Below are 18,243 nucleotides of genomic sequence, written 5' to 3'. Positions count from 1 at the left end.
CGCAAGAACTGGCTCTGCAAAGTTTATTCTAATAGTGAAAAAAATACCAGAATCATTGTAATTCCTCTTTTGTACCTGGTACTTTTTCCCACTCCTACTCAGCATATCTAACCTCTTTGCCTGATTTCGTAGTTCCCAACACATTCTCCTGGAGCCCTGGTGGTGTACTGGTTAAGAGCTTGGCTGCTGACCAAAAGGTCAGCAGTTCAAATCCACCAGCTGCTCCTTGGAAACCCTATGGAGCAGTTCTACCCTGTCCTATAAGGTTGCTATGACTCAAAATCTACTCAATGACAAAGGCTTTTGTTTATAGCCAAATATATAACACATTCTTTAAAAAAAAAAAAAAAAATGCACTGCTGTCCAGTAGATTCTGACTCCTAAGGACCCTAGAATTGCCCCATAAGGTTTCCAAGGCTGTAAATCTTTGTGGAAGCCGACTGCCACAGCTTTGTCCCATAGAAGGGCTGGTGGGTTCGAACTGGTGACCTTTCAGTTAGCAGCCAAACGCTTTAACCACTGTGCCAACAGGACCCCAACACATTCTTCTGTACTATAAAATTTACCTAATTATTGTTTGGGATCCACTTCTTCCCTTCAAGGAAGGAAAACATTTTTGCTCTTTTGTTTACTCTTTTCTTCATCAATGCATTTAGAAGAGTGACTAACACATAGAAGGAAATTTATCAATACATGCGGGATGTATTTGCGCTCATTGTAACTTATGAAGGCATACAGACAAGACTTGAAGCCCATGACTTAATTTATATGAACCATATGATGTGTCAAACTGTAAAAAAGATATTGCATATTTTTTTCCATGTGCTACATAGGGCATATGTCACATCTTTGTTCCTCAAACTGTAAATCAAGGGATTCAACATGAGAATAACCAGGGTGTAAAATATGGAAGCCACTTTATCACCGTCAGAGGAATGACTGGACTTGGGCTGCACATACATAAAGACTAAAGTCCCATAGAACACTACTACCACGGTCAGGTGGGATCCACAAGTGGAGAAGGCCTTGTGCCTGCCCTCAGCTGAGTTCATCCTGAGAATGGCTACAAAAACAAGCAGGTAAGAAACAAGAACTATTAGAAGGGATGAAATCAAATCAATACATGCTGCAATGAGAATGATCAATTCAATTTCATGTGTGTTTGAGCAGAGCAAAGATACTAAGGGGAGACAGTCACAGTAGAAAAGACTGATGACATTGTAGCCACAGAAGGATAAATTAAAAATCTTTAGAGTGACCAGAAGAGAAACAAATGTGCTGTACAGGTAGGGAATTGCCACCAGCACCCAACACACCCTTTGTGACATGATGACTGTGTAGAGCAGAGGGTGACAGATGGCCACATAGCAATCATAAGACATTGCTGACAGAATGAAAAATTCACTAATGATGAACATGAGAAACAAAGCTAGCTGTATAGCACAAAAATAAAAGGAGATTTTATTTTCATCCACAACAAAATTGACTAGCATTTTGGGTCCCACGGCTGTTGAATAACCAAGATCAGTTACAGCCAGGTATCTGAGAAAAAAGTACATGGGAGTTTGTAGCCTGGAGTCCATCTTGGTGAGGATGATGATGCCCAAGTTGCCCACCACTGAGATCGTGTAGATGATGAGGAACAGCCCGAACAATGGAGCCTGCAGCTCTGGGCGGTCTGTGATTCCCGTCAGAATGAACTCATTCAGCACTGTTAGATTTTGTTTGCCCATCTAGGTCTATCAGGAAACCTATTCTGGAGAGACATCAGCATAGTCATTAGGCTTTATGTGGTATCATCTGGTAGATTTTTAGTATACAAAGGCAATACACTAAATGAATAAGATAAATACAAACTTTCCAATGTAGGTATTTGAAAGCAAACCCACCTCCCTTAAACAAAGCATAGGTACGTAAAGATAGAGGCACAGGGAGACAGAAAGGGACAGAATAGGGAGAGAAAGAGAAAGCTAACTAGGTATCAGTTGGGGAATATCTGCTCCCGAAAGAATATTTGTAAATGCCTGGAACACTCTGGATGTCACAAGTAGGAGATGGGTACTACTGGTATCTAATGGAAACCTGGGATGTTACTAAACATTCTACTGTATACAGGGTAACTCCACACAATGATAAAATTTCTAGCCCAAAATATAACTAAGGAAGTAGTTGAGAACCCCTGATATAGATACACATATAGATATAGATGTAAATGTAGATGTAGATATAGATATAGAAAATGACGTAGGTGTAGGTGTAGGCATATGTCTACGTGGGCAGTGGGGTGGGCAGGGGTATTGCAGCCTGTTCTTGGGAATCCAGTGCTGTTGGCTGGAGGGACTAGGAGGCACCACTTGTTTTCATATGCCTGTCATGGGTGGCTAGATGGAGTGGGTGGAGCAGCCAGCCCTCAGACCCCTTGTGTGGGTGGGCGAGGCCCCTGCTTAAGAGGCAGAATGGTGTCAAATATCACAAATCTGCAGCTCCCCCTTGGCTCCTGCAGTTGAAATTTGGCTTCAGGAATATGCCCTGCTTTTTATGCTAATAAGGACATGTGGTGTTGAATTGGCCCACACAGGTCTAGGCAGTATGAAGGGCACTGCAAGTCAGTGAACCCCTTAGGCCAGTGGCTGGACAAAGGGGCAGGTCCACAGGATTTGTGAGCTCCTGCCTTGAGAAGTTCAGCCACCTTTTTAGAAAAATAAATATAGGATTGATGTTACTTCCTTAAAAAAGGAGGGCAGTGAGGATAAAATTTACTCCCCATTGTCTTCTGCTTCCTGAACTTTGTTGATGTGTGTGCTTCAATTTTGGGGGAATTTAATTTAAGGTCAAGGAACTGGCAAATATATTAACTTTGATTTTGCTGAGCTACTGAATCGATGAGAGCCATCAGGCCCCACTACTGGACTTTTTCTTTTTTTTTCCCCCCTTCTTTTTTTTTAAATAAATTAAAACCTCTTTCTTAAGCTAACATTTGAGTGATGCATTTGCTTATTGAGTGCTTCATTACATTCCTGGGAAAAACATTCCAAGATGATACAAAGGAGCGAGGCAGAAGTACCACATGCAGTTGCAAAGGTTGAACACCATGGAATTGTAGGTTGTGGCATTCATACAGACTAAGATGTGAAAGAATCAGTTGAAAATATGTGATAGATTAGGTATTGTTCTGGTTAATGTAAACATCCAAGAGCTTCCCACTATAGTAATCATACAGACCAAAAGGAACACCACACAACTCAGTGATACCTATCTATCCCAAAGAAAATAAATTTGTCAAATCCACTTAAATCGGTTTTCCTTGAAGGGGCTCCTGAAAATGAGAGACAGATTGAGAAAGAGAGAGAGAGAATACTAACTGAACAGGTTGATATACAAGTTAAATATTATTGCAGTTATTTAAAATAATCTGTGATTCATTACAATATTTAATGATCCCCAGTAATCTTAATAGCTGTTGTTGTTAGGTGCCATGGAGTCGGTACTGATCACAGAAACCCCACCAGCAACAGAAGAAAACAGGGTTCACTCAGAGACTCCTTGGAAGAAAGATCTAGTTCTGAAAGGCCTCGGCCATTGACAACTCTGTGGGGCGCAGTTCTCTGACACACATGGGCCGGTATGAGCCAGAACTGATTCTGACTGGTTTTTTTGTCCGTTGTCTTTTATTCATTTAATTATTTATATAAAGTAAAAATATTATTTAGCCACATAATAATAATGTTTCAAAGATGCTTATAAGCATATAACCTCTGAAACAAATTGAGAATATTTGAAAAAAATAATATGAAGAAAAAGAGGAGGGAGAGACCCTAGTTTCAAGAACTACTGAAGAGTAGAATGCACACAGAGCTGAATCAGAAATCCTATTATTTTGCATCAACTTCGCCATTGAATGGAAAGCCTGGTGGCTTAGTGGTTAAAAGCTATGGCTGCTAACCAAAAGGTCAGCTGTTCAAATCCACGAAGTGCTCCTTGGAAACTCTATGAGACAGTTCTACTCTGTCCTATAGGGTCACCATGAGTCTGTATCAACTTGGTGGCATTGGGTTTGGTTGCCATTGAATAAAGGTGGGATCCTGCAAATGTCACTGAAACATTCTGGTTATTGATAAAACTTGGAAACAGTCTTATCTTCTTACCTGCAATGAAGCCTCTGTCTTGACTCCCACATGTGTTGCTTAACATGGCATCGTGAGAAGCATTTATGGATTGTTTTTCATCTTTGGTGATATTCCCTGAGGAGATGCCAAGCAATTTGTTGATTGTCCCTGAAGCATTTGAAAGCTTAACAAAATACCTGGGAGTTGTCTGTTAAATGTCCAGGATGACTTTTTTTCACCAGCAAGCAAGTTTTTGTTTTTTTTTTTTCCTACAGTGTTTATGCATATTTGTATTTATCTATTTCATACATTCTTACATTTTACTTTTTGCTAATGTACCATTTTAACCACACAGGGATTTGGAATAAAATATTATATCTATAAATCAAGGCTATCAATATTTCCCATTTCCACAGTAGTCTCTTCAAATGGATGACAAAATGAAGTGCTTATATGCTTTTTTATTACATTATTTAAAATACTTAAAAAGAATAAAATAATGTACGTATGTGAGTATCACTTCCTTGTTTGCTGTTGTTATTGTCGCCGTTACTGCTATTGTTCAGGGTTTTTTTTGTTTCTTTGTTTTGTTTTGGTTTCTTGTTGACCTCAGGAACAGAAATGTTACCTTTGCTTCTCATTTTTTACTCAGTTGACATCACCTGTCAGTTTAGGTCTTTTGCTTGTTTGTTTTATTTTCCTTTATTATATTTCTCTCTGTCTCTCTGTATATATATATATGGAAGCCCTGGTGGCGTAGTGGTTAAGTGCTACGATTGCTAACCAGAAGGTCAGCAGTTTAAATCTACCAGGCGCTCCTTGGAAACTCTATGGGGCAATTCCACTCTCCCTATACGGCCACTATGAATCAGCATCGACTCGTCGGCAGCAAGTTTGGTTATGGTTTATATGCACGTATATATTTCACCTGTCTTTTCTTTAATGGACGGCGCTCTTTTGGTGTAATGTACAAACACCCACCGTTAACTGAAAAGTTGGCAGTGTGAACCGTCAAGCCATTATGAGCAAAAAAGACCTGGCCATCAGCACCCTTAAAGATTACAGGCTAGACAACGCTATAGGGCAGTTCTTCTCTGTCTTATAGGTTGCAATGTGTTGCAATTGACTCAAAGGCACCTAACAAAACAAAAATTCCTTAATGGTAGATATTTTGTTGTCTCCAAGAGAACATTGTCCACTTTCTTGCTTTGAACATGTTATCCAGAAAGATAAGCTGCTGGAGGAGAACGTCATATTTGATGATGTAAATGGCCAACGAGAATGGGGGAAGCCCTCCATGAGATGGATTGACCCAGTCGCCACAGAAAGGGGCTCAAACATACCAATGATCATGAGGATAGCGTAGGGCTAGGCAACATTTTGTTTTGTTTTCCATGAGGTCGCTATGTGTTGGAGTCTACGCAGTGGCAGCTAACAACAATCTTTTCTGATGGGTTTTTTCACCTTAGATCATTCTACAGAGGTCCATTCACACTTTTGTGTGAATCATTAATGTGTTCTTTTTTATTGCTGAGTATTGTTTCATGTATGGATTTACTACACTTTCATTAGAACTCTTATATAAGAAAGGGTAGATAAACAATTAGAAAATATCTTCTACACAAAAATATTGTTTTCTAGAGAGAAAGATAACAATCTATGTGACAAAAACATGAAATTAGGAACCAATATCAATGTGGTAAAGGAAAAAAAAGGTAAAAACCTGGAAACTCCTGTGGCTGACCTCAATAAATTTATCTTAACTGGTATATACACTGATACAGACAAAAATAGCTGATTTGGAGAAAATGGATACCAGGCTGTCCCTGTTGAATATAATAACTTTGTTTAGTAATTGTTTATATTCTTATTACAATAAAATAATAATAAAAATAATAACAAAGTAAACAGACTCTAAGGGCTCATATATGAAAGTAAAGGCACTGATAAAAAAAAAAAGAGAGAGAGAGAGGGATTTCAAGGTTTAGAAAGTGGAGATTTGAGCAAATTCAGATGACCGAGTACTTCAAATCATCCCACCCGGCTCAGCCTTCTTCCAATCAGAATTACCCACCCCAGGGCAGAGAATGAGCTCAAAACAGATGTGCTGGCACACACACACACACACACACCCTTTCTACTGTTTTTTTTTTTTTTTTTTTTTACTGGGCTAGGAAAACACCAGATAGTTGGAACTCTACCTGTATCTACTGGTTTCCCTATCCCACTCAGCATATTCCTTTTCATTTTCTTAAAATCTATCACCCCCAGCACATTCTAACATACTATAAAATTTCTTACTTATTATGCTTATAATTCATCTCTCTGCTCAAGAAAGGCAGCATTTCTCATTGTTTTAGTTATTATCTATTTAGAGCTCTCAGTAAAGTGACGTAGAAATATATGTTGAACTTAGCTTTGCTTTTGTGCTGGCTGTCCCATCTGGCGGCACTCAGAATAAAGTTTAAAGCCCATCAAGTAATTCATATGAATGATGTGGAGGCACACAGACAAGGCTTGAAGTTCACGACGTAGTTTATAGGAACCATATGTTATACACGGCTGTAGAAATGACACTGCACATTTTTTTCCATGCCCTATGTAGAGCATAGTAGATTTTTTGTAGACAAAAACAGTCTATGAGACAAAATCAGCAATTAGGAAGCAATATCAATCCAGTATGGGAAAAAATGTAAACATCTGGAGACACCTATGGTTGAGCTCAATGAATTTATCTTACCTGGTGTATCCACTGACACAGACAAAGTAAGTTGATTCAGATAAAACCAGATACTGAGCTGATCCTGTTGAATACGCTAACTGTATTTTGTTACTGCTCTATTACTATTACAAGATAATAATAATACTAACAAAGTAAACAGACTCTGAGTACTCAAATATGAAAGTAAAGGCCCTGATGATGAAAGAGGGATTTCAAGGTTTAGAACGCAGACATTTGAGCAAATTCAGATGACTGAGTACTTCGCATCATCTTGCAGCCCTGAGCTTTCTTGCAATTAGAATTAGACACACGAGGGCAGGGCATGGTATGACCACTATAACAGAAGGTTTGCACACGCTTGTGCAAACAGGCCATGTGCATGCATACATACACACTTGCACACACACAAACACACTTTCTACACATTTTTTCTACTGCATGAAGAAAATACTGGAAACTTCAAACTCTTCTTGTATCTACTACTGTTTCCCTATCCGAATCAGCTTATTCACTCCTCATCTTTAATTCTTTTTAAATCTATTACTGCCTAGACATTCTAATATACTATAAAATTTCTTAATTATTATGCTTATAATGCATCACTCCAGCTCAAGGAAGGCAACACTTTGGACAGTTGCATTTATTAATCTTCTTACAGCCTTAGTAGAGTGAGTGATAGAAGGCAATATGAAATGTTATCTGTGCTTTTGTGCTTGCTATCCCCTCTGTAGGCACACAGAAAAAAGTTTAAAGCCCATAATGTAATTTGTATGAATGATACAGTATAGTGAACCTTGAGAAAATATATTGCATAATTGTCCCAAAGTCCTATGTAAGGCATATTTCACATCATTATTCCTTAAACCATAGATCAAGGGATTCAACATGGGGATCACCAGGGTGTAAAATATGGAAGCCACTTTATCACCGTCAAAGGAATGACTGGACTTGGGCTGCACATACATAAAGATTAAAGTCCCATAGAACACTACCACCACAGTCAGGTGGGATCCACAGGTGGAGAGGGACTTGTGCCTGCCCTTGGCTGAGCTCAGTCTGAGAATGGATACAATTATGACTATGTAAGAAAGAAGAACAATTAGGAGGGATGAAATAAAATCAAAAGCTGCTAAAATAAGAATGATCAATTCAATTTCATGTGTGTTTGAGCAGAGCAAAGATAACAAGGGAAGAATGTCACAGTAGAGATGCCTGATGACATTGTGACCACAGAAGGATAAATTAGAAATTTTTATGGTGACCAGAAGAGAAACAAATGTGCTGTGGAGGTAGACGATTGCCATCAGCACCCAACATGTCCTTTGTGACATGATAACTGTGTAGAGCAGAGGGTTACAGATGGCCTCATAGCAGTCATAAGACATTACTGACAGAATAAAAATTTCACCATTTATGAACAAAATAAAAAAAAGCTAGCTGTGCAGCACAAAAATAATAAGAGATTGTATTTTCATCCACAACAAAATTTACCAACATTTTGGGTCCCACGGCTGTTGAATAACCAAGATCAGTGATAGCCAGGTGTCTGAGAAAAAAGTACATGGGAGTTTGTAGCTTGGAGTCCATCTTGGTGAGGATGATGATACCCAAGTTGCCCACCACTGAGATCATGTAGATGATGGGGAACAGCCCAAACAATGGAGCCTGCAGCTCAGGGCGGTCTGTGATTCCCGTCAGAATGAATTCATTCAACACAGTTAGATTGTCTTTGTCCATCTTGGTCCATCAGGAATCCTATTCTGGATAGAGACATCAGCATAGTCAAATATTCTTTTGCAGTATTATCTGGTAGATTTTCATTATACAAAGCCAGTATACTGAATAAGATAAATCCAGATTTCCAATGTAAGTATTTGAAGGTAAACCAATCTCCCACAACTGACTCCACGGAACCTAACAACAACAACACATAGAGATAGAGGTGGAGGGAAAGGGATAGGGAGAGATGAAAGAGGGAGAGAAAGAGAGAGCAAATTGTTTATAAATTGGAAAAATTTGCTCCTAAAGAACATTTGTCAATGTCTGGGACATTTTGGATGTCACAACTAGGAGAAGGGTAGTATTACTATCTCATAGAGGCCTGGGATGTTGCTAAACATTCTAGTATGTGCTGGACAACTCCCCACAATGACAAAATTTCCAGCCCAAAATGTCAAGTGGGTTGAAGTTGAGAAACTCTGATATAGATATATACATACTTATACATAAACATTTAAATATAAAAACCTGTTGCCATTGAGTGGATTCCAACTTATAGCGACCCTACAGAACGGAGTAGAACTGCACCACAGGGTTTCCAAGGAGCAACTGTTAGATTCAAACTGCCGACCTTTTGGTTAGCAGCCATAGAGCTCTTAACCACTGTGCCACCAGGGCTCCAATTTAGATATGCATAAAGATACACACACACACACACACACACATACAAGTACATAGAGGAATTAAAAATAAAGAAATTTAAAAATTTTAAGTGTTAGGTATATGAATGATTACTAATGTCTTGTGATGACAACTACATAACCAGATTAAAAAATTATAATACACATGATAATCACATTATAAAAATTCTAAAGTGAAAATTCCCAAAATGTACGGAAATGTTTAATATGCCTTGCTTCAAAACATAGTCCTATGAAAGCCCTTGCGCCACAGGAGATAGAGTGAAACAGTACACTTGACAGGTATTGAACACAAGGAAAATCTACAAGATCCTGGTGGCGATTATTTGCCTTTATACAGGGAAATATCGCCGGTGATAGACACATGCAGGTATGTTGTTGCTGTTGTTAGGTGCCGTCAAGTCGGTTCGGACTCATAGAGACCCTAGGTACCACAGAGCAAAACACTGCCTGGTCCTGAGGCAGCCTTACAATTGTTGTTATGCTTGAGCCCGTTGTTACAGTTGCTTTGTCAATCCATCTCATTGAGGGTCTTCCTCTTATCCGCTGACCCTCTACTTTAGCAAGCACGATGTCCTTCTCCAGGGACTGATCAGCATTTTGGCTGTACTTCTTCCAAGACAGATTTGTTCATTCTTTTGATAGATCATGGTATATTCAATATTCTTTGCCAACACCACAATTCAAAGGTGTCAATTCTTCTTCGGTCTTCCTTATTCATTGTCCAGCTTTCACATGCATATGATGCAATAGAAAATACCATGGCTTGGGTCAGGCAGACTGTAGTCTTCAAGGTGACATCTTTGCTCTTCCACACTTTAAAGAGGTCCTTTGCAGCAGATTTACCCAATGCAATGCATCTTTTGATTTCTTGACTGCTGCTTCCATGGCTGTTGATTGTGGATCCAAGTAAAATGAAATCCTTGACAACTTCAATCTTTTCTCCGTTTATCATGATGTGACTTATTGGTCCAGTTGTGGGGATTTTTGTTTTCTTTATGTTGAGGTGCAATTCATACTGATGACTGTGGTCTTTGATCTTCATTAGTAAGTGCTTCAAGTCCTCTTCATTTTCAGCAAGCAACATTGTGTCATCTGCATAATGCAGGTTGTTAATGAGTCTTCCTCCAATCCTGATGCCCTGTTCTTTTTCATATAGTTCGGCTTCTCGGAGTATTTGTTCAGCATACAGTTTGAATAGGTATGGTGAAAGGATACAACCCTGACACACTTTCCTGACTTTAAACCACTCAGTATTCCCTTGTTCTGTCCGAACAACCACCTCCTAATCTATGTACAGGTTTCTCATGAGCACAATTAAATGTTCTGGAATTCCCATTCTTCGCAATGTTATCCATAATTTAATATGATCCACACAGTTGAATGCCTTTGCATTGTCAATAAAACACAGGTAAACATCTTTCTGGTATTCTCTGCTTTCAACCAGACATCAGCAATGATATCCTTGGTTCCACGTCTTCTTCTGAATCCAGCCTGAATTTCTGGCAGTTCCCTGTTGATATACCATTATAGCCATTATTGAATGATCTTCAGCAAAATTTTGCTTGCATATGATAGTAATGATATTGTTCTATAATTTCCATATTTGGTTGGATCACCTTTCTTGGGAATAGCCATAAATACAGATCTCCTCTAGTCAGTTGGCGAGGTAGCTGTCCTCCAAATTTCTTGGTATAGTCAAGTGAGCACTTCCGGGGCTGCCTCCGTTTGTTGAAACATCTCAATTGATATTTGTCAATTCCTGGAGCCTTGTTTTTTCCAATGCCTTCAGTGCAGCTTAGAATTCTTCATTCAGTACTATCAGTCCCTGATTATATGCTACCTCCTGAAAAGTTTGAACGCTGACTAATTCTATAGGCTCTGTTATGCCTCCACTGTAGGTTATTAAATAAGATATTTAATCTCTTTATCCACATCTTCAAAATGACCACATCCTTTCAGGATTGTTGAATAGATAAATTAGAAATAAATACTTCAATGTGTTTATGTTGCTGGCAAATAGCTCTCAAATATCTAGTATGTAGTGTTTTCTTGAGCCATATAATGACAATGTTTCAAAGATGCTTACGAGCACTCAGTCTCTGAAACAAAGTGAGAATATTTGAAAAAAATAATATGAAAAAAAAGGAGGGAGAATGCACATAGAAGTGAATCTGAAATCCTGATATTTTGTGATGAATTTGCCATTGAATAAAGGTAGGACCCTGCAAGTGTCACTGAAACCTTCTGGATTTTGGTAAAATATGGAAACAGTCTATCTTTTTACCTGTAATGAAGGCTCTGTCTTGACTCGCCCATGTGCTTCTTAACATGGCATGGTGAGAACAATTTAAAGCCTTTTTTTTCAGCCTTGGAGATTCTCCCTGAGGAGATGGCAAGCAATTTGTTGTTGGTTCCTGAAGCATTGGAAAGCTTGACAAAATACCTGGGGGCTGTCTGTTAATTCTCCAGGAAAATTTGTATTCACCAATGAGCAAGTTTTTCTTCAGGAAGTGTGTATGCACACTTGTGTTTTTCTATTTCATGTATTCTTACATTTTATTCCTTGCTAACTTTCCATTTTTACCACCAAGGGATCTGGATTAATATGTTGTGTCTATAAAACAAAACTATCAATATTCCCCATTTCTGCAGTGGTCTCTTCAAATGGATGACAATATGAAGTAGGGCTTAAACACTTTCTTATCGTGTTATTTAAAAGATTTAAGTTCAATAAAATTAATTCATTGTGCATATGTGAGGTGTCACTTACTTGTTTGCTGTTGTTATTGCTATTTGTTCAGGGTTTTTTGGTTTTTTTTTTAACCTGGGGAACAGAAACCTTAGCCTTGGTTCTCATTTCACAATTAATTGCCATTATCTGTCTTTTGAGATCTTTTGCCTGTTTGTTTTATTTTCCATCATTATATTTCAGTATTTTTTGTTTTTCATTGTTTCCAATCCTCATTTCAAAACATCTTTCTCACCTTGATACATGTTCTGCTGTGCTTGACATAATACTGTACCATATCAACACACCCTCGCAAAGTGTGATATTTTGTGTGTAATGTTTCACTATGAATACGTATTTACTGTGCTATAAATCTTTTTGCTGCATTTTGTCATTGTAAATACTTGTAATGTATCCTTTTCTTTTTTTTTCCTGTTCTTTAATAGGGAAACCTGGGGGCATAGTGGGTAAGTGCTACAGCTGCTAACTGAAAGGTTGGCAGTTCAAATCCACCAGGCACTCCTTGGAAACTCTATGGGGCAGTTATACCCTGCACTGTAGTGTCGCTATGAATCATAATCCACTCTACAGCAACGGTCTTTTTTTTGTTGTTGTTATTCTTTAATGGAAGGCTCTCTTGTGGTGGGATGTTCAAACACTCACTGCTAACTGAAAGGGTGCCTGTTTGAACCCAGAAGCCATTCTGGGGAGAAGAGGCCTGGTCATCTTCACTCATAAAGATTACAGCCTAGGCAACCCTATTGGGCATTTATACTCTGTACTATAGGCCGCTATGAGTCACAGATGACTCAAAGACAGCTAAGAAAACAAAAATTCTTCAGTGGTATATATTTTGTTGCCTCCAACAGAACATTGTCTGGCTTTCTTTCTTCAGGCATGTCATCAGGAAAGACCAGTTGCTGGAGGAGAACGTCATATTCGGTGAAGTAGAGGGCCAAAGAGAATACGGGAAGCACTTCATGAGATGGATTGACATAGTGGCTGCAACAAGGGATTCACACATTCCCATAATAGTGAAACTCTGTGGGGCGGTTCTACTCTGTCCTACAGGGTGAGGATAGCACAGATCCAGGCAACGTTTTGTTCTGCTTTACATGAGGTCGCCATGAGTTGGGGTCACTCAGTGGCAGTTAACAACACCAATCTTTTGTGATGGACTTTTTTCACTTTCTGGGATTCAATTGAGGTCCATCCCCACTGCTGTGTGCATCAATAATTCGTTCTTTTTTTTACTGCTGAGTGTTATTTCATGTCTGGATTTAGTAAAGCTGGATTCATTCATTCACCCACAGAAGGACATTTTGAGTTGTTACCAGTTTTTAGCTAGTATAAGTAATGTTTCTGGGAACATTTGTGTAAGGGTTTTTGCATGAGCATAAGTTTTCATTCCTCTGGGATGAATGTCTAAGTGTGGGTTGTTTTAATTTTGACAAAGTCCAACTATCAATTTGTGCTTTTCATCCGTATACTTGCGTGTAACAATATTCCAGCGGTTTATTACCGAGTGGTGGTAACTTGCGTGAATAGACCACGGTTTATCCGTCCTCAGGAAGATGGGCATTCAGTTTGATTCTAGTTTTTGATTATCACAAATACAGTTGTTATGGATATTTGTGTATATTTCCTTATAAGGAAAAGTGTGTCGTTTCTCTTGGATAGATATGAATAAAACGGCTAAATTTTATGGTAATACTGTATTCATCTTTTTAAGACCCTGATGCTTAAAACAAATTGTTTGTTAAAGTATTTGCACCGTTTTAATTTTCCACTAACAGTTTATGAATGCTCCATTTCCTCCACACATATACCAAACAGCTGATATTCTAATAGATGTATAGAGACCTGTCATTAGGGTTTTAACCTGAAATTCACTGAAGAATAATGAACTGAACATTTTTAGGTGCTTAGTTTACCAACTGTATGTGTCCTTTGGATAAGTGAATGTTCATTTTTATGGTAATTTTTGTGGACTGTTTCTTTTCTTTTTTTGAGTTTTGAGACGTCTCTTTGTATATATTATGGAGTCCTGGTACGTGGTTAAAGAACTGGTGACTAACCAAATGGTTGGCAGTTCAAGTCCGCCAGTTGCTCCTTAAAAACCCTGTGGGGCAGTTCTACTCTTTTAAATTGGGTTGCTATGAGTTGGAATCAACTTGATGGCAACGGGGTGGCGGAAGTGGGGGGGAGACTTTATATTATGGTCACAGGCCATTTATGAGTTGTATTATTTGAAAATGTTATGTCCCAGGATATAACTTGTTTTTATACTAATGTCTTTTAAAGAGGATAAGTTTTAACATTTCATGTGGTCACACTTCTTACGGATTTTGCTTTTGGTATTATACTGATTAAATTCCCAAATGTATCTATAGAATCATTGAAAACCCACTTAATATCCAAACAGCCTTTAAATAAAAAAAATACTAATAAGCTGAAAGTAAATTTATCAATAAATGTTAACGTTTTAGTCCTATAACTGTATCGCAGACTCTATTAGATTTTTTACATTAAAAAAGTCATCTATTAATAAAGTTTCCCTTCTTCTTTTCCAACCTAGATCCTTTCTATTTATTTATTTATGTTTTTAATTGACATACTGTCTTTCCTAGAACATCCACCAAAATGTGGAATAGATTTGGAAAGAGTAAATTTACTTGTTTTGGTGCTGGTTTTACCGGGAATGTATTTGGTCTTTCAAACCACGTATAATGGTAACTGTAGGTTGTTCATGGGTGCCCTCTATCAGTTTGAGGAAGCTCCATTTTAATATTAATTTGGTCAAAGTTTTATCACAATTATTGGGATTTTTAAAACTATTTCTCTACAACTATTTATATGACATTGTTTGCCATTTCCAATTTGTAATTATGGTGAATGTTATTAATTGATAATTTAATGTAAAACTAACAATGCATTCCTGGGGCACACCTAATTTGGTGTGCTATTACCTTTACATATCACCGGGCTCAATTTCTTAAATTTCCCCTTAGATTTTTCACACATGTGTTCTGTTGTTTTCTCTTAATGCCTTTGTCTGAGTTTGATACCAGGGTAAAGCTACCCTCATATAAAAATGCAAATACACACTTCTCTTAGGTTTTGTGGAAAGTTTGTGTAGAATTAGCTAATTCCCCCCCCCCCAAACACTTAAAAGAATTTCTCAATCAAGCAACTTGGACTGGTTGGGAAGGGGGTGAATTTTAAATTTAAATTTCCATTTTGATATCCTCTTTATAAACTATATTTTTCTCATGTGTTTTCAAGTGCCTACATACATGGAAATATATCAAATCCCTTCTTGTACAGACCTCTTATGCAAGGATATATAATTAGAAAATGACTTCTAAACAAGGGTAATTATTGTCTTCTGGAGAGATAAGGATAACAATTTATGAGACAAAACACACAATCAGGAAGCAATATCAATCTGGGACAGAAAAAATGAAAACATCTGGACGTTTCTATGGCTGGCCTCAGTAAATTTATCTTAACTCATATAACCACCGACAGAGAAAAAATGAGCTGCTTTGGACAAAAACCAGATACTGAGATGATCCTCTTGAACATAATAACTTTATTTCGTTACTCTTTATATTAATATTACAATATAATAACAAATAGTAACAAAGCAATCATGTTCTGTGGGTTCACATATGAAAGTAAAGGCACCTATGATGAAAGAGAGGAATTTCAAGGTTCAGAGAGCAGACATTTGAGCAAATTCAGATGGCTGGGTATTTCCTATCCTCCCACTGCACTGAGCCTTCTTCCAATCAGAATTAGCCAGAATTAGCAGAGAATGAGCGATAAAACAGAAGGTGTGCCTGTGCAGTCATACAGACACACGCACATACTTTCTACATTTTTTTTCTACAAGATGAGGAAAACACCAGATACTTGGAACTCATCCGGTATCTACTACAATTTCACTGTTCTACTCAATATTTTTTTTTACTCATTATATTCACTAATCTTCTTTGATTTTTTAAAAATCTATCACCCCCTAGCACATTCTAATACTCTATAAAATTTCTTAATTATTATGCTTACAGTGCATCATTCCTGCTCAATGAAGGCAATACCTTTTACTGTTCTGTTTATTCATCTACTTACAGCTCTTAGCAGAGTGGTAAAAGGCAAGGCAGAAATATATGTTTAGCTTTTCTGTGCATTTGGGCTTGCTATTCCCTCTGGAGGCACACAGAAAAAAAGTTGAAAGCCCATGACATAATTTATGAATCATATAGTATAGTAACCTTTAAGAAAATAAATTGCATAATTGTCCTAAAGTCCTATGTAAGGCATATTTTACATCTTTATTCCTCAAACTATAGATCAAGGGATTCAACATGGGAATAACCAAGGTGTAAAATATGGAAGCCACTTTATCAGTGTCAAAGGAATGACTGGATTTGGGCTGCACGTACATGAAGATTAAAGTCCCATAGAACAGTACCACCACAGTCAGGTGGGATCCACAGGTGGAGAAAGCTTTGTGCCTGCCCTCAGCTGAGTTCATCCTGAGAATGGCTACAACGATCAGTATGTAAGAAACAAGAACTGTTAGGAGGGATGAAATCAAATCAAAAGTTGCTAAGGCAAGAATGATCAACTTGATTTTAACTGTGTTTGAACAGAGCAAAGATACCAAGGGGAGACCGTCACAGTAGAAATGCCTGATGACACTGTAGCCACAGAAGGATAAATTAAAAATCTTTATGGTGATGATAGGAGAAACAAATGTGCTGTAGAGATAGGTGATTGAAACCAACACCCAACACGTCCTCTGTGACATGATGACTGTGTAGAGCAGAGGGTTGCAGATGGCCACATAGCGGTCATAGGACATTGCTGACAGAATAAAAAATTCACTAATTATAAACACAATAAAGAAAGCTAGCTGTATAGCACAAAAATAATAGGAGATTGTGTTTTCATCCACAACAAAATTTACCAACATTTTGGGTCCCACAGCTGTTGAATAGCCAAGATCAGAGATAGCCAGGTGTCTGAGAAAGAAGTACATGGGGGTTTGTAGCTTGGAGTTTATCTTGGTGAGGATGATGATGCCCAAGTTGCCCACCACTGAGATGGTGTAGATGATGAGGAACAGCCCGAACAATGGCGCCTGCAGCTCTGGGCGGTCTGTGATTCCCATCAGAATGAACTCATTCAGCACTGTTAGATTATGTTTGTCCATCTAGAAACCTATTGTAGATAGAGACATCAGCATCATCAATAGCTTTTATGTAGTATCACCTGGTAGGTTTTTAGTATACAAAGCCAGTACGTATAATGTAAATTCAAAGTTTTCATTTTAGGATATTTGAATACATATACAACTTCCACGAACTTTGCAAACACATACACACATATATATGTTAAATAGATTGATTGATTCATTGATAGATGAAACAAAAATGAATATTATGTTAAACATTTACATGTAAGGTACATGGATATTTATTGTACTCTTCTTAAAACATTTGTCTTTTTCATATACCTAAAAAAATGCATCTAAACATTTTGCATTCTCTATTTCAAAACATTACATTATGAAAACTCATGATTATAGATCGTCCAGGATGGAACAGTCAACAAACTAGGCAGATTTTGGATATATATGTATATGTATATACACACATATATATGATTGATGACAATTGGGATTATTTGTCTTTATACATGAAAACATCCCTAGAGATTTATGTCTATAGTTGCAACCTCTGCTATACCTCCATTTGTAGTACATACAAAGAGATACTTTGGGCTAATAACATGTGTTATATGAACCTATTTATTCCCACCTGAAAAATCATATTCCAACACTTTTGTGCAGGGTTATTAGGAAGCATGAATGAGAATTAAGTTCTTCAACGTGTCTACGATACTTGAAAATAAAGTAGTGTTTGCCTGGGACTATTTGTCTATCTGTCTGTCTGTCTTTCCTTCTGTCTATGTATCTATCATCTATCTATCTATCTATCACCATTATCTACCTTTTTTGGATATAGACAGTAATTATTTGAAATTGTTTTTATTGTTGTTAATTGTTTTGATTTTTAAGATATTTATATGTAAATTCTTCTGGACTGTGGCTTAAGTTCTTTGTTACCATATTCATGATGAATAGGTTCATTAAGATGTTATCCTTGTAACTGACCCCAACCCCATAGTCCATAACACCCATTCTATGACTAAAGTGTCTAACAGCGCCATTCTTTAGATTACTTTCTTTTTTGG

At 37.6% G+C, this 18,243-nt stretch overlaps 2 protein-coding genes across 2 annotated transcripts; both read right to left on the bottom strand.

The window, feature by feature from the left end:
- Positions 1–785: 785 nt before the first annotated feature.
- LOC126063745 (olfactory receptor 8K3-like) lies at positions 786–1,733 on the bottom strand. The gene has a single exon (XM_049862137.1). The coding sequence runs from the start codon at positions 1,731–1,733 to the stop codon at positions 786–788; it is 948 nt and encodes a 315-aa protein (XP_049718094.1).
- A 14,525-nt stretch (positions 1,734–16,258) lies between these two features.
- LOC126064121 (olfactory receptor 8K3-like) lies at positions 16,259–17,200 on the bottom strand. Its single transcript, XM_049862778.1, has one exon. It carries the CDS (start codon positions 17,198–17,200, stop codon positions 16,259–16,261), a length of 942 nt encoding a protein of 313 aa, XP_049718735.1.
- Between the last annotated feature and the right edge of the window lie 1,043 nt (positions 17,201–18,243).

Source organism: Elephas maximus, chromosome 20 (genome assembly GCF_024166365.1).
Source record: "Elephas maximus indicus isolate mEleMax1 chromosome 20, mEleMax1 primary haplotype, whole genome shotgun sequence".
In the NCBI taxonomy this organism is placed as follows: domain Eukaryota; kingdom Metazoa; phylum Chordata; class Mammalia; order Proboscidea; family Elephantidae; genus Elephas; species Elephas maximus.
Note: the sequence above shows the minus strand (reverse complement) of the source record. Positions and strands in the feature narration are given on the sequence as shown.